Source organism: Meleagris gallopavo, chromosome 1 (genome assembly GCF_000146605.3).
Source record: "Meleagris gallopavo isolate NT-WF06-2002-E0010 breed Aviagen turkey brand Nicholas breeding stock chromosome 1, Turkey_5.1, whole genome shotgun sequence".
Taxonomy (NCBI): domain Eukaryota; kingdom Metazoa; phylum Chordata; class Aves; order Galliformes; family Phasianidae; genus Meleagris; species Meleagris gallopavo.
In genome coordinates this window covers 113,460,926-113,479,525 of record NC_015011.2, presented here as the reverse complement: position 1 = coordinate 113,479,525, position 18,600 = coordinate 113,460,926, and the positions used below count along the sequence as shown (strand labels likewise).

The 18,600-nt window shown below is 36.4% G+C and overlaps 1 protein-coding gene across 1 annotated transcript in view; it reads right to left on the bottom strand.

Moving 5' to 3' along the window:
* Positions 1–18,600, bottom strand: part of DMD (dystrophin) — a 1,000,055-nt gene that overhangs the window by 102,201 nt on the left and 879,254 nt on the right. Inside the window, 1 exon segment of the mRNA XM_031557153.1 lies at positions 9,669–9,729. Coding sequence (XP_031413013.1) covers positions 9,669–9,729 — 61 coding nt within the window.

Below are 18,600 nucleotides of genomic sequence, written 5' to 3'. Positions count from 1 at the left end.
TTTCTTTTAATATCATTTTTCCTTTTGCTAATCTCTAAATAGAAAATAAAACAACAATGAAATTGAAGATCATTCAGCTGCATAGGCTGATAGAAATTTATTCCAGTAATACTTCAGGATAAAGATATAGTTGAGAAACAACAAAGCATGGAGCTAGTTAATGTGCTTTTCCATCAGCTCTGAAAATACTTTGAGCCTGCTTTTGTGTGTGTACGTGTGTGTGTGCTTCACAACAAAGAAAATCATTAAAATCATCAAGTTTTTATTTACAAAATATAAAATATAAATGCAAACTCTCTGCACTGATCGAGAATGTTATTGTGGGGTTCAGGTTTTTCTTTTTAATGTGTTTAATTTCAGAATGATTTTTAATGAACTTGAATTCTTACAACTGAGTATCAGTCCTGCCTTGTGAAAGCAAACTTCTAATATGATTACTTTTTTATAGTCAAGATTCTGCAAAACATGACAATAAAAATAATTGAACATGGTTGCTATAGCTAAAAGCTGATAAATACATGGAAAAATGTTTCACATTAGAACTTAAGTTTCTCATTTTCTAATGAAATTTCTTTTCAGTGATACTGGATACTGCAACATGACTGCAACTGGTGATAAAATGGTAACAAAACTAAATGAAATGCAAATTAATGACATGCAAAACCATAATGAAGATGTAAGAGAGCCTATCATAAGTGTAGGTTTGTGTATTTCAGAACTTTTTAAAGTTTATCTGTTTAATCACATTTATCAAAGTCAATGTATGATTTATAGAGTCCAGGCATTCCTAGCAAACATGGCTAAAAAACCCTTAGTTGATACAAATCTTACTTTCAACACTTTTCAGATTGTTTCTTAACTGATTGGGCAGAGGTAGGCTAAGGATGCATATATGTGCATTTAATATACTATTTTAATCTTTAAGATTCCTAAAAAAAAAACATTTTTAAACCTCTAATGAAGTTTTAGTTGATGAAAAATCTGCATATGAGTTTGCTCCATATTGTTATTATTTATATGGGTATAGCTGAAACTGAATTATACACAAGGTTCTTGAGAGACATTCATAGTCCTCTCTATGGCTGCAGTCCCTTTACTGCTGCTGTTGCTGTTGTTAGTACCTAGCAGTATCTGCACTTGCTTTAACTTTTTGAGTGTTTTATAAAAGATGGGTAGATAAGGTCAGCCAACAAAGTTTCCATTGATAAAGTCCTAACGATAAATGCAATTAAGCAGACTTAAATTGAAAATAAAATAGTAGATAAAAATCTCCAATCTGGGAGAACATATAAGACTTCTGATTTTCTATTGAAGGTGTAGCTGTTCTGTGTTTCAACATGCAGAAAAACCTCTTAGTTTTTTGTCACACTCTTTATAATGTTAAAATATGTATTAGTTTATATATATCACGTTATAGCACCACCAGGATGGCAGGTGTCAGACTGGAAAATACTGGCTGGAATGAAAGCTTATTTTACTGTTTCAGTATTTTCTTACAATTTTAAACCTTAATGAGGAATAAAGTATTACACCCATGGACCAACCAGACATTCTCTGGTGCGTGATTAAAATTTTAAATACAACCAAGGTGTTTCACATTTGTGTTATAGTCATGATGCTATTATGAAATCATCTGTTCCCAAGTCAAACACAGTAGATTTTCAGCCATTTATGCTTTATCTTCATGTCTCTGGCATTTTTTTTCCATGCTTCACACGGGATGTAGATCCTCAACAATTAAGTTCATAACATTTTCTTCAGCAGTACAGCTTTTAAACAAAAATGCAGGCAAATGTAATTAAAGCAAAGCAAGGTAAGATACATCTTTGCCTCTGTGCTCCTGTGCCATCTCTACTCCGCAGTAGTGGGGTAATTATTTAAAGCCACTTTTTCAACTTGCACATTAAAATAATATAAAGTTATCTAGCAAACATCTAAATTCAGAATACCCAAATGTGACCAAATTACTGTGGTTCTAGATACTTGCATTTTTTTCTTCACAAAAATTCTAATGTGAATGTTAATCCCCGCACATCCACTTCATTAACATAATAATTTATCTGTTCACATTATAAAATATGAGACATGCAAGTGAAGAATAAAATGTAAACAAAAGACTTCTGCAAAGGTTTGCAGCAACTCTCCTTCAAAGCAATTTAGTGCTGTGCTAAATCTGCTTGCACTCCCTCGAAGTCCCCAACCTGACTTTTACAAACAACATTTATGCAAATTTTGGCCCTTTTGAAAAAGAAGAAGGAAGACTGAGATACACAAGCTGAATAGGTACTAGGCAGCAAAGTTTGTCCTCTCCACACTACTCTGTTGACACTGTTGACACCATTTGGTGATTATGCTAGGTACAGAGAGTGCTGCTAGATAACGGTTCTCTGTTGTGTTGTACTTATAAATGAGATTATGGTACAATTTCCATGGAAGGAGAATGAATGTTTGTCAAAACTGCTTCTAAGAAAAACAATTTATTCAGAGATGTTGTGATACATTTTTTTTATGGTTAGTTTTCCTTAAATTATCTAGCCACAGATTTCCTAATATAAAAATGTATCTGATGAATAATTGAAATTCAAAGCAAATATGTAGCGTGCAAAAGGCTGCCAAGCCTATAGATCATATTTGAAATTGTAATTTATCTCAGAAGGTTCAAATTTTTAATCAGAAAATGAGAAGCAAGAAAATAAATATAGATGATTTGATTACTTCTAACTTTGGTTAGACTCTTTACTTAATATTCTTTACTTAATGAAGAATCTTTACTTAAGATCCGATCTTACCAACATTTATACAGTTCCCAGTTAATAAAATTTATGGTTTCCCTTAGCATCCTTAATCTCTAAGCTTAATACATACACAAAGTACTTCTCAAGATTGAAGATCTAAAGATGTGGATATCTCAAAATGGATGTGTAAGAGCATTGCTGCCATTATCTCACAAAAAAAAAATCTTGAAAGGGGTCCTATACAGAGAAAACAGGTTCATATAATCCATTGTCACGGTTCAGTACGTAAAGACCACACAGGTCACCCAGGACAAGAAATATGTTGAGACAGAGAATATTCTGAAATACAGGAGCTTATTGCAGTGTATAGGAGAACAGGATCTCAGACAGTCAGAGAAGGAGCAATCACATAAGAGATTTAGCAGCTTCAATGAGTTCATTCTCGAAAAGAAATCAAACCAGGAAAAAATCTGACCTCTTGCTGATATGGCCACAGGAGAAGACCACCACCTGGTATCTCTGTATATAGCGCTTGGACTTTGCTAGACTTTTGCTTTGCCCTGTATACCAACACTAGAACATTAAACAGCCTGCCAGAGCCATGAATCCACAGCAGGTACAATTAAAGACACGTGTTGTACACATCGATTGTATTTATAACAAGTATTTTTTTCACTGGTATTGAAACATAGGATGTACAAATGTTAATTACAGTCCTGACTTATATTAGAATGATGAGATCATGAAGCAGACAAAAAAGCACTGTAAGTAAAGAGGGAGCAACTTACTGCTGACCCTCTTACAGGGTCTATGCTATTTTTCTCATGTGGAATGAGGAAATACTTAGTCTGTTCATTGTGCATCAGGAGAGACTGAACCAAGGGCAATACAGACAACAGACATGGCAAGTACTATTTGGGAGAAACTGACAATCTACTTAGGAAACAAAGGACTTATGAAACTTCTCAGGATAACAAGAATATGTAAAAAATCTAAGATATTGTTCCCTGTTCCCTTGAAGATTTCATTGGACAGTTATCAGAAGCTGTCTTCTCTTTGTCTGTCATCTAAATTAAGTATGTAATTGATCTTTAAAAAAGAAAAGTCTGACAGGCAAATCTTTCTATTTTTTTTCCCCTTAATATGTCTAATCTTTTCAAGTTCAAAGCATTCCAGTGGAAATCAAACATAATTCCTATTTTTGAATTCTGCTCATTAAGAACACAATGTTTAAAACATGGGCTTGAAGTATATGACAATAAATTTCAGCTATCAGGAGAAGCTGTAAAATCTATTTTTTATGGAAGATGGGCCATGTACTGTATAAAATAGGCCCATATTGTATATATGTCATTCAACACTTTCAAAATTATATGGGCTATGTTAATTTTTTATTCTTGATGATGGGTAACACAGTGAAACTGTATTTAATAACTGAAATAAAATGGAGCAAAGAAAAATGAAGTAAAAAGTAAAATACAAGCAAAAAATCACATTCAGCTTACAATAAATGTAACAATTTCAGCTAAGATACCTTCAGTATTATGTAATTATATTGTATTACTCTATAAAGATACTCCTTGTACAGTAACAAAAGTTTACTTTTCATCCTAGCACCTATAAAAATAGTTCATTTATTGCTCTCTTAGCCCCATAACTGGAAAGCAATGAATAGCTGGATGTAATGGATTTTAAATGCTGATGCTTTCCTTTTAATTAAGAAAGTTGGAAAGCCAGATGCCATCCAAAATTCTCTTACCTACCTCATTCCTAAATTGAGCAAACAAGCCAGAAAACTCAAATTCATTCCTGGAGAGTAACAGTGTTATCTTCATAAGGCGTTTTAAGATTTAACCTGCACAAAAATTAACCTTACTTTCTCCTTCCTCTCTGTAATGCTCAACAGTATAAACAGACATCATAATTTATACTGAATGCATCTGATAACAAATCTTAAACACTTTACTTTCCACTTCAGCATGAGCACTGTAAGATTAGCAAGACCACAGTCTCTGAGTGCTGTGCAAGTGCCACAGGAAGCTCCTCCACTTTGGCTTTGGCTACAGGCTCAGGGTTTTGCATTCACTCGTAGCCCAGTTTCAGACTTCATGACAAGGTTTGGAGCCAAGGCCCCACAGTCCAAAAGTTGATAAAAGAAGGCTGCATTTGGACCAGTGTCTAGGAAACAACGGATATTTAACTGACGGTTTTATGCTAGACAGCATGATAATTTTAAGACAGAGTGAAAAGTATGAGACAGTTTCTTTTCATCACAATAGCTACAATTTTGCAATTGAGAGTTTAGAACTGAAAGACATGAAAAGATCAGAATAGCTGTGTTTTTAAGAAGTCAAAGTATTACATTTTTTGGTACTTGCTAGGTAGGTTAACTGTCAGTCATATGCCTGGCTTGCATAGCTTGTGCACAGCTTCACTCACTACATACACATAAGTATACAATTATTTACTGATGGTGTTCTATGTCTCTCTCTGCTTTGTCTGACAGACATTTCCTACTTGCTTTTGTGTCTTACTTATCTACATTCTGCAGGAGAAACAATTAACCCAAGTGATTTTACAGCAGCTCTTTGCTTTATTTTATCTTAGTGGAATTTAATTCAGATAGATTCATTTGTCCTGTGTCTAAGTTAGGAAAAAAAAAAAAAAAAGTAGAAAGAAATCATGCCTTTAATCTGTTTGCTTTTACAATGAAAACTCTGGGCTCTTGGTTTTTTTTTTTTTTTTCTGTGCTGAAACTCTGCATGGTTACACAACAATTAAAAGGGAGATTAAAAAGCAAGAAAACAAAGAAGTGTGTTTATAGAACTGGCCTGCTGTATCTCCCGTGTGGAGTACGGTAAGACTGCAGAACCTAAAACTAACAAAAATATATGTCACGAACTGATATATTTAAGGTAAGTAAAATACTCACATAGGAAAGTGTAGCATGGAAGAGGGTCATAAAGTGGGGATGTGTTGGTCTTTGAGTTAGTACACTGCATAGCAAGTTTATATGGATAGTCTCATGTGGATCTTCTCAAGGAGCCAAATCTGTGCTCCTGAGAATCCAGCTTTGTCCTCAGCAGGACAAAGTTCAGTGAACTGCTATAATCTGTGTAAGAAAATAAGCTTGGCTGGGAAATAACTTGGAAGGCTTCCTTTGTGAAAAAGTACAGAGATGAAAGACTACTGTATTTTTGCAGAAGCATTTTAAATCCTTCAAAAGAATGGGCACAGCAAGGGGCAGAGAAGACAGACGCTATTAACTGGAAGTCAGCTATACAGTGGAAGAATAATGTCAAAGATTAGTACAAATAAAGAAGTCAACAACTACTAAATTTCAACAGATCATGACAGCAGGAATACTGAGTTTTGGGGGGAAATAAAGTAAATTGCAGACTTCAGTCCAACTACTCCTCCCCATTCCAAGGCAACAGAGGTCTCTTAGGACTGCATCGTGGCTACATTATTTACCTAGTGGGGCTAAACCATACAGAAGGCAAAACAAGATTCAGATTATAGCTGAATTTTATGTCCCCTTCTGTCCCAAGAGGATGGTCACTAGAGAAGGATTGGGTTGTGCAGCATGAGCAACTGCTTCTGTTGCAAAATCCAAAGCAGGCATTTGGTTCTGCTATCTGTTTTGCAGCTGTTCCTCCATGATCGTCTGGAGGATAACATACTTCGATCACAAGGCTAGCTCTTCTACGATATGATTTATCCCAAATTCTGAAATTAAAATCTGCGGTCTTCCTACCTTCATTATCATCCTTTTTTTAGAATTTAAGCTTAAAAAAAAATAAATAAATCTTTTGGTAGTAGTCTTTGTTCTGCACATTTGTTTCACTTGCTTTTCAAATTTTTGATGAACAGTAATTGCATATTTTGTCTCCTAAAACCTTAAATTTAGAAATTTTAATGAATAACTAAAACATCGCTAAAGAGCACAGACATGACTCTGCCTACTTCTGCTTTCCCACTTTCCAGGTCACCCTCAAATAAGGATAGGACCAAGGCCTCAAAGAACAGAACCGATATTTTTATCTTCCTCTTCTTTTTCAAGCTCATAAAATCTTTAAACACTGCACTAGACATAAGGAATATATTGAGGGGAAAAAAAAAACCAAAAAACGAAAACGATAAACAAACACATAAAGAAAAGCACTCGTTAAAACACGTTTTAGAGAAATTTTGCATGTTTTAATTCAGAGGCAAAAGGGAGGGATTATTTCCTCAGTAGCACCAGACATTCTAGACAGGAATGTTCACTTGGTATTCTGGAGACCAAGATACCTCTGCTGTCCTTGAATGAAGAAGTTTGGTTTCTCAGAGCACTGAGGAAGAAAGGGGTGAAGTTGATTTGCTGTCCTGGCTCATCATTCCCACTGGGACCAAGCCACATGAAAAAGGTGGAAAAACACAACAGCTGTTGCACCACCACTGTACTGCAATTTTCATGAGTCTGACTGTAGGCCAAAAAACTATGAAATTACTCGGAATACCTGAAACAGGTTGTACATTGTTGATAATTATATTTGCAATGGTAATGATGCCTACACCAATACGATTTAGAGAAGAAAAACCAGTGTGAATAATCTTATGAAGGAATTTTTGAAATAATAGCTTTAAAGGAAAGATTAACCAGCTGTATAAAAATTAAATTTTAATGCGGGAAATTGAAAAGCCTGAACATACCAAGCAGTAAGTAAATATCGCTGCTGAGGATTTTAACATTAAGTACTGCCTGACTTAACAAAGGCTGTGTCATTGCAAATGTGAAAATGATGAGATAAAACAGTTAAGCATCAAGGGAAAAACATAAAATGAAAAATAAGTAAATGTGTATCACCATTCTTTTACACTGATGACAGAAAGAAAATTATATAAGCATTAAGAGAATGCTACCCATAGCTGCTCCATCTTCATGGAAGCTGCTACAGGATTCACAACAGGGAAGTAGTAGTTCAAAGAATAAAAAAAGAATATACTAATAGCTTAATAGCTAAAATATTACATCGATTAATGTACATTGATACATTGGTAGATGGGAATTTGTGTAGTTGTGTTCAATCGTAAAATATGAGTGATGAGAATGGATGACTGAGGTCAGCTGGAGAAGGGAATAGGTGTAACAACTAACTAAGACTCATTAAAACTTGACCAATTTATTTCTCATCTCAACAACAGTATTTCAATGAAGTTGTAGCCAAATTTAAAATAGTAGCGCTACAACTCACGGCTAATAAGACAGTTTCTAAAGTGAACGAAATAAACATTTTCCTTTGAACTTGTAAATAGCCTGGAACAGAAGATGAAATGGAAACTTGGCAGAAAAAACTACTAAGGAGTAATCATCAATGATCATTTTATCATGAACAATCAACCCAGCCCAGTTACTCATGGCTGCTAGATGCGAGTAGCACATAAAGAGGTGGGAAGAGCAGCATGAAACATATCTCACGCCTACACTTAAGAACTGCCAGGGCAAATCGCACTGTACTGGCAGGTCATGTCATGGGACAGAGAAAAGGAGGATCTTTTTCTTCATTGTGGTGCCATGAACTGACTCCTATTTGCCAGAGACTCCTATTGCTTTTCAGCACTTTCCCCCCATTGACTATCCTCTCTCCTTATTTTGACAGAGCTTTCAGTTTTCTCGCATCTGTTTCATTATTTGTAGCCAAATAACATCACAGTGATCCATTTCCAAGTACATCAGAGAAATCACACAGCAATAGCAAACCAACCTGAACAAGGTACAACTAGGTACAACACTGCATTGCACAACAGACTTGGCTTTCTTCACATATACAGGTTTGTTCTGAAGCTGCTGAAGTGACCGAAGCATTACAGCAGCCAAATGGTTGAGTGACACTGGTTGAGCTTTGAAAGTATAAAATCATAGAATAGAATCATAGAATCCGTAGAGTTGGAAGGGACCTTTGAAGATCATCTAGTCCAACTCCCCTACAATGAACAGGGACACCACAGCTGGATCAGGTTGCTGAGGGCCTGATCCAGCCTGGCCTTGAGAGTCTCCAGAGACAGGGCATCAACCGCAACTCTGGTCAACTTGTTCCAGTGCCTCACCATTCTCGCTGTAAAATATTTTTTCCTTATATCTAACCTATATCAACCCTCTTTGAACTTGAAGCCAAAGTGTACTGGGAAGGCAAGGAGGAAGCATGTGACACACGTTTCAGTCACTTGTACTACAGTCTTTATCACTGACATTGCATCACCCGTTTCCTCCAGAAGCTATGCATAAATAGTTCAAGGCACATATTGCAAATAATAAGCAACTGAAGAAAGAAGGAAAAATGCATTAAAAATGTTTTTATATTTGCTGTGGAATGGGGCTGTATGGCACTGGAAACAGGTATGTCCAAGCAGTTGGACTTTTAAAGTTTTCTCTCATTCTTTATGTATACATACCTTATACAACCAACTGTCTGAATGTTGGAAACTAAACTCAGAAAGAACAGCTTATAGGGACTATTTTGTCCCTCAGCAACAGATTCAACTAAACACTCCCCTTTCAAGAATTCATTGTATAAAGTACTTGCATTGCAAGATTAAAAAGACAGTGCATCACATTCACAACTGCAACTCTGTTTTTTGTTGTTGTTGTTTTGTTTGCTTTGGCAAAACCTGCCATACATATTCTTCAGTGCACAATGAAACAAACTAAAATATAATCCAGATACCCCAAAGCTTTACCTATTTTGCAGGTAACTTATGGAGACATAACACCAAGCAACAAACAAGTATTTAAATAACTAGCATATTTTTGTGAAATTTACTGCACACTTAACTCATTTTTTCTTCCCATTTAGACAACATAGGAGCAGTTCATGATAATATAAGAAAATGTCCAACATTCCTCTTAACACCAAATGTAAATAGCCACAATTAATTACTCTTTATACTCACTTGATGTAATAGGGCACTTTGTTTGGCGAGATTGCCCTCTCCCAGGGGCCTTGGACAGAAGCTGTTAACCAACAAAGAAACAAATAAATAAATAACTGCATACACACATACATACATACAAACATACCTAGAAGAGAAACATGGGGGTCAAGTTCAAAGCAAACAGGAAAGACAACATTAATCTCTAGAATTACAATTTTACACTTGGCCACACTGATATTGGTCTGTTTGCTCAGTTGCCCATGAAGGCAGGAAGGATTAACCCGCTGTTCTGAAATTTCTGGGCTAATCTGAGTGAAATTGAACTCATTCAGCTGCAAAGATAAATACAAAAAAACTCCTTGGCTACTACAACTTCAAGAACAGATATAAAGCAGAGCAGGTGACCTATCTCTGTGGTGTGCTCTTCTACAGGCTTCCTTCTGCCAATGTGTTTGGCTGAGTTTTCTTCAATTTCTTTTCTTGTGTGATTAGCTCCTTACATCTATCTAAGAACAAAGTTAGACACTTGTTTACACTTCATGCTGAGTGAAGCTAAGCTGACATACCCTCTGAGCATTTTGTTTATTCTCCTGTTGACTTGTTCTAAGTGCAGAACAACTTCATTTTTATGTCTCCGCATGACTAACTGTGCTTTATTGACTTCCAATAACAGCAAGTAATGAAGAAAATAACAGTGTGGGCGCAAGAAACAGTGAGGAAATAACATTACTCAGTATTGGCTATCACAGTGTTAAATGTCGACATCTTACAATATAATGAAAATATACAAAGTCATATATAAAATGAATTGTTGACAAAATAATTTTAAACAGATTTTGTTAAAGGCATCTTATAATTTATGCCACAGTCTGAATGCTAGGTTGCTTGTTTGTTTGTTTAATTAAGAGGTTTTTATCTTTCAAGAACTGTAGGACTAGAGATTTTCTTTTCCAACATAGTGATTCCTTTACATGAAAAGTGATCTAGCTGGAAAAAAAAAATGGCTGTTCGGTTTCCCCAGTGTAATCCTCCTTTTTAGTGACCCCTGCTGTTCACGCAGGAAAAGAATCATCTCCTGCACTCAACTCAGGATCATCTGGTGCAATCTCTTCTTTCTCCTTCAAAGCAGACACTTCAATAACGACACTCCTAAGCTGCAGGTACTTTAAGAAAGTCAACAGATCCCTACACATCAGAGGAACCACTTTATATATTTGTACCAGAACTGTTAACTATGTAGGAGTCAATCTGCAGAGTGAAATCCACTCTCCTCCCCTGCAGACTGGAGTTGGAGGAAAGATGTGAGACTTTCTTATAAAAGTAGCTCCATTGGCAAGTTCTGATATTTTGATAAATGTGAATATATGTGGATTCTGGAGGAGGACTGGAAGGAAGGACCCTGGTGAGGTGAGGCAAGGCAGCGTGAAGTGAGCTAGAGCCATTTCAGATGTGCTGGAAAGGAGAAGGGAGCAGGGTGCAGCTTGGGCAGTGGGACAGTGGCTTTTGTGTGCACTGTAGATGATGCTGAGAAGCTAGGACAAGGAAGGAATATATCTGGAAGAAATCCAAATTTGGTGATTGTGGTTCAGATTACTGGTGGCCTATGAAACGCTTGCCATAGCATGTTAGTAGGTCCTGTGGTTATTGACTTTAACCCCCAACAAACCATCTACAGCTCAGCTGAACGCACTGCTTTCCCATTACTTACATGGTTCTGCACTTTTTATGAAAGAAAGGAGAAATTAAATTTTGATGGCATGAACCATGAAAACAGATAACTCTTGAAGTGCATCAGGAATGCAGAGTGAATTATAATGACAGCTCCCATGGAAAAACAGTGCATTAATGCCATTGATGTGTCATAACCCACACATACAAAAGCACTGCACATTTTCCAATACCAATACACAAATACACACATCAATTAGAGATAGTAAAACATTTCCTTCTTGGGACAGGCACTGACTTTTTTTTTCCAAGCTTGTACATTGTGCATTGTATTTCTTACATAACTCTCTCCTAACAATGCAGATATCACCAGGCTACAGTTCTGCCACTCTAAGTTTTTGTTTGTTTGTTTGTTTTTTAAATTAAACACCCAAACAACAGATTGCCATATATTTTTGGAAGGTGCACTTTTTCTGTTGTTTCTGAATTAATCTGCGTAAGAGCTTAGCAGTCATAACTTATTACAAGATCTTACATATGATAGTGTACTGGACACTTTGAAAGAGGAACAAATACTTGCCTTCATGAGAACTAAGTGCTCTAGGAATAATAAAATTCTGTGATGTTCTGCATAATTGGATTTAGTGTTCCTTCAAGAGATTGCTGTGAAGCTGTCTATAATACACTTCTGCTTTCCTGGATGATTCCAGCCTTGCCTAAATTTGAGTTGACAAAATATGCGGTACTTTTCACAGCTATGCTGAGTGAATAATCATTTCATTTTTGGCAGAAGCCCAGAAGCTGAGAGCAGCTGTTTCTTATCACTGCTTACCAGTATGGGTTTAGTACCCAATACAAAGCTAGCGCAGGTAATGGACATGTATCTGTAATTCCTGGTTACAAGCATTTTACTTGTCCAACTAAACACACTTGCTGGCAAACACTTTTCTCTATGACACTGTAGTATCCGTGCACTGAAGAAGTAAACATTTTCCTCTTAGCCATGTGTAATTCAAAAGTGTTTTATTGTTCTAGCTTCCACAGTATAGGAATCCATTACGACACACCCAGCTACTTTCAATGATGTCTACTGAAATTGAGTACTATAACAAAATACAATACATTTTAAGAGGGAATGTAAATTTCCCTATACTTCATTTTATTTTTATTCATTTTAATGGTTACCTAATTTGAGAGTTTTATTTTTCCTGTTGGTGTGCTCATTTCTAAGACTTGTTTCGCGTACTGTTGAGCGTAAGTAAACATGGTACTTGCTGGTAAGCCTACAACTTTGTTTATTTGCAGAATGTATAATGAAACAGTAATGTGCTGGCTCTAGGAACCTCAGCTGTGTTTTAATCTGTGTGGGCATCTGAATGAAATACTAACTATATTGAAAAATAATACTATAATTCTGTATGTGTTTATACTGTAAAACTATCTGATTAATATTTCCCTTTAATACAACAAACATCACAAAAAATACATGTATGTTGATTAATAGTAAACTATCCCTCCTCCAGCTATTCAAAGAGTTAATTTAGTATATCCACTGTCACAAATTACTTGCAGTAGACTTTACTTTACTTAAGCAATGAGCCCACACTTCTATTAACCATACAGTGGCACAACTTTATACTTTCAGTTTTAATTACAGGAAAAATCTTTTGAATCTTAGCCATCACTTGTGGAGCTAAAGCACTGGGAAACAATTTTAGGACAGAAACTATGAAGTCACACTTCCTAGTACCTATACTCCTATGCAGTGTTATGTATAACTTATCAATTATTTTTTCTTATGAATTTATTATATTAATTATATATGCATTTAATTTTCATGATATTTAAAGTGGAACTCATCCATTTGTTCACAGCCAGGACCTGTGCTACCTGCTTGGTGAGCACTTTAGCTGGAACACAAGGTGCTTAATTACATTCATGTTTTATTAATACTAATAATTTGCTTCCTCAGCCTAGCTCTACCTGTGTGACTGCTATTTTTCTACCTGGGATGATCTTTATGCAAACACAGAGCTAAGAGCTTGTTTTATTTCTACACATAAAATGTGTTTTCGTACCCATTATTTCTACTGTAGCTAGTTATGGAATTGGCAACTTCAGATAAAGGCAGGCAGGAACAACAGAACAATGAGACAGTCTTTGGGTCTGCAGAGGTTTTGCCTTCCTAATAATCAGAAGTTCGTGTGTGTAGGGTACTTCACTCCTTCAAAGAAGATGCATTGAATGCTATCCCAATTATTTTAAAATGAGACCATTATAAAAGATAAACTGTTGTGCTCTACAGACTTCAAAGAGCTTATGCTTCTCTTCCTGAGTGCATACACTAAATCAATCTTTCTTCTCCATAATCAGTTCCTGATACACGCTGGGAGGCGTGTGCCCAATAGGTATCCCCATGTGACAATGGCATAATGCAAGGGTCTGCATCATCTATGAACTCTTTGACATCCTTTGCAACAAACATCAGCATCCATCTGTTAAATATTATTTTATTCCAGATTTATAGTGAATTGATTTCTAAATTATGTGCATTTATTATTGTACCAAGGGAAATAAGGGAACAATCAGATTGTGTTGTGTAGCACTGAGACCTGCTGTTGCACTACATAGCTGAGAAACTGAACTCGGAACACAGTGACTGCGCAATTTAGAAGTTACAAGGCAGAAACATCAGTCAAAACCTGCCTTTCATAAGAGCTACACAGCATGGGGTCTATTCTGCTCCAAGTCCCAGCTTGCCGTACTGCACACGTGGATGACTCCCAGGCATTTCAGTGACAGTTACTTCTCAGTTTGGACTCTGCAATTCTTAAATCCAAGTGAACACCCCTTACTTCCCTGCAAAGCTTGCAGTATACTGTCTGTTGCTGCAACACACATGCAGGCATAAAGGAATATATTATTTTCTGAACACATCTAATCAGTTTGAAGAAGGAGTTATTAGTCATGAAAATATTCATCGTGAAGTCAGAGACAGTATTAATTTGTTTTAAAAGATTTATAAAAGAGGCTTTCTGTCCTGTATTCCCTGCTGGAATCCTTGTGGTCAACTTATTTCCTACCTGCAGCCTACGGTCAACATTGTACGATGCAACCTAAATACTGCATGCCTTACATCAAGTACAGTATTTCCAGAAGCTTCCAAAGGCCACTTGTAATGTGAAATATAAAATCTAATTCTCCTTTTTCTTAAATGTCACACTACTGTAAAATGACAAAAATACAAGCATCTACTTGTTTAATAAAGAAATATGGCATGAAATAACATCAGAGCAATATAGTCTGCATTGATCCACATATCCCAAGTTACAGATACTTCATGTCATTAACAGTGGCTGTTGCACTCAAATACTGTTAAAAACAAAACCTTTAAAATTGGCTCATCATGTTGTTGGTGACTTTACTGCAAGAGGAACCAGTTGAAAACAAAAATAAATCTTTGCTAAATACTCCATATAGCAAAATATACTAGAAAAAATTCTGCTATATTTAAAGACAGAAAATCTCTATTGTGCCACAATCCAGGAATTTGAGGACTAAAAGAGTGCTCTAAACTTAATACAACCTACAACTCATGACAACATGGGCACATGGCTAAATGCATCAGAGTTAAACTTGTCAATATAAAATAAAAAGATTTCTTTTAGGAATCACAGATCCAGTGTTACTCCAAAAATATGAAAAAGTATGTTGTGGAGGAAATTTTAGCAACATAGTACTTCATACAGTGCACAAAAGGCCACCCAACTTTTGAGTCTTATATTGATTTAAGGGTGAAGAATAACATTGGATTACTTGCAGATTATTTACTACTGCAGCATATAGAACTATTTACTAACCAAGAATAAAATAAAGAACTTAATAGGGATGCTATCAAAAACAGATCAGGAATTTTCCAGATAACAAAACAAAACATTATTTTAAAATTAATACCATGCAGTATTTTGAAGTGGTGGCAAAGGAAAAACAACAAATAAAGATTTAGAATGAATTACGTATAGTTTCCATTTTACGGTGTTTTTTTCTGAGAAGCATTTTTATCAGAAACACAGGATATTAATTTCAAGGGAAAAATATGTGCTTCCAGGTGAATAGAATGGGAGAACATCATTTTTTGAGAACTGACTTTATCATTTTGTTCAGAAATTTGTATTCCAATGAATTATAGTGGATATTGGGTCATATAAGATATACCTTGGGAGATGATAAGAAATGGTCAGTACTCAAATTCTCAACGGAAGCACATGCAGTCACTTTGTATTTAGACAAAAGTAAAAAAAGCGGTCAGGATCCTTTAGCTAGCTTGACCACATTCAAATGCTATTACAAAACCTCTGTGCTTCCAGAGAGTTCTCAGAGTTAGGCTGATTCTTCTGAGACACCTTATCCTCCATCTTTTTATTATTCCTTGGTAATATTTTCTATTCAAAGCATTCACAGTGATTTCTAAAAGTATGAAATCATATATCCCACAGACATGGATGAATGGATACGGTCTTTGATGCCTGCATGTAAGAAGTGATACTTGGAAGACAATGTAAGATAATGTAGGCAATGAGAAATAAAAGACAAAGATACTGCTGTTCACACTGGAAAATGATCTCTCAGGTGAATGGGTAAAATGTCTTAAGAGTCCTGGAACCCTGTCATTTTTAGAGTCAGATCTCTTAATTAGCAGGACTTGCCATTTTACACTCATGTTGCCTGTGCAAGAGAGAGCTTCACTCATCTTTGCTTCGCAAAGCAATCTAAGCACTCACTCAGCACTCAGAGAAATCCAGGATTTCTCAAGACAGTGGCCTAAATAACAGAAAAATTATACAAAGGCCCAGATAGAAGAGAAAAATAGAGATCTGAACCCCAGGAGCTCTGAGCATATTCAGAGAAGGAGTCCTAGGCTATACACTCCTACGGCCCACTCCTATAGTCACATTTTCACTTCTAAACAAAAAACAATGACTGCTGGAGCACTTTGATGATTAGCTTGTCATGCAAACTGTTGACTCCACCTTTCCCAGCCTTTCTGTTTCTGAAAGAAAGCTGCTATAGCTGCTTCACTTCACATTGAAATCAGTGCTGTTATTGCTTAGAAGCCTGAAAGTACCTGGGAAGCACAAGCAGCACCTGGGCTCTGCTAGTTGAGCTCAGAGGTACCTACCAGTTATATCTGAGCACTGCTCGTGGAGCCATTCATTGACACGCCACATGTGCTAACAGATGGTCTCACACTGGACAGTAAATTATGAGACTTGCTTATGCCTTTAAAAGATGCAATATCTTCTATTTTTTAGTGCTCACAAATGATCCACGTGAGTGAGCTACCACATTACAAAAGGGACTGGTGGAAGGCTGACTAGCATGGGAAGTGATATTTAAAGCCATCTTTCATAAATCATACCTCTCACTTACTGAATCTCAAAAAACATTGTTTTGACAATATAGGTGGGTTCTCCAACAAGAAACAATGAATCCCATTCTTTGCCAGAGGCAGCATCACAGATACAAACAAAGGAGTAGTCAAAAAAGTAAAATTATTCCAGAAGAGTAATTAAGAACTCCGGAGTTGGCATTCTGTTGAAATTTTCACTCAGAGTAGGGTTGTAAGTATTCTTTTTCATGCTTCAGTTTCTGTATATAGCTTCCAAATTAAGCACCACCATCCATGAAGGAATCACAGATTTTTTTTTAAATAACTTTGCTAAATATTTACGAGTTTCTCTTTAATAGGAAAAACTTTTTTTTTTGCTATTTTTTTCCCATCCCAATTTAAATCATTCTAATTACACAGCAAAACCTTCAAAACCCACAAACTATGAATTCATGATATGCCTTGCACACGTAATACCTTTACCAGCTATATCTTAACAACTATTCCTGCTAATGCTGATAGCGTCAGTCCTCAGCAAAGTGGTCAAGAATACATGGGGAAGAGCTGGCATTCTGTGGAAACTCGTAGAGTGGAACACAAGCTGGGGAAGCATGAAGGACTGACTGGAAGACCTGGATTGAGATCTGAGGTGAGAGAGCCCAGCAAAAATGTTCATGAGGCCTGGGAATGGACAGGCCACATGCTAGCAGAGTGATAAGGAAAAGTTATAGGAACAGCTCTCAGGACAGGCTGTAAGTGCTTAGAAATGGCAACTACCACTTGATTCCCTGCCTGCATAGGATACGATAAATAAGTCCTGTACAACTCCCCACTACTGTGCCGTATTTTCAACTGCCTTATGCAGCTTCAAGCAAAAACAAACAGATGATGTTGTAATTTCTACATTTAAATTTATAAAAAAATATAACTGCAAATTAATATATAACATTTCTTCCAAGCGGGAGAGAAGTATAAATCACTGACAGAATATGAACTTGCCTATGATACCAATCTTTTTGCAGAACTATTCAATAAGGTACTTATGAGGCCAATTTTTATTACATAAACACAGCTGGAAGGTCATCACTCACACCCATGTACTATGCTATGTATGGTATGTATGGTAGAGGGAAAGTTGATGCTGAGTATGAACATATAAAGCAGAGAGTTGAGCATACAGAATAAATCCAGCAATAGGAATTCTCATCGGTCATCTTTTCACAGTTATGGCTACTGACAGTCTGATCCAAATGGACTAGGTTTACCATCGCTGCACTGAAAGAGTATTGATCCAGCTTCATTTGACCTGCCCCATTCAGGTCAGCAATCTCTAAAAGTACCGATGCAGAAATAAGACTAATGCCAGATGGCAAAGACCTTGGCACTCCCTCTCTTAAAAAGCTACTTCTTTAATAGATCTGCTTCTGTCACTGCAGGGATGTAGAAGAGTTATCTGGAAAACATGTAAAGGCATACTTCCCTCGAGTATGGTAATAATGCATGATACTGAGGAACTCTATGCTTTGGGGATTTGATTCTTATGGAACATGAGGCCAGTAGATGCACTGGTGGTTTTCAGTGACTGAACACATACACTTAGGAAGGATTTGGTGGATACTTTCAGCATTTCAAGGCCAGGCTCAATAGGGCTTTCAGCAACCTGGCCTAGTGGGAGGTGTCCCTGCTTATAGCAGAGGGGCTGGAACTAGATGACCTTAAAGATCTATTCCAAGATAAACAATTCTATGATTCTATGATCTCAAGTGCCTAATACCTAACGTTTTCAGGTACATCTATGAATATGTATTTGCACATGCTTGCACAAACAGCTAAGACAGAGAGAGACAAGCAAATAAATACATAGGATGTATACGCCTTTCCCCCTTCCCCCTC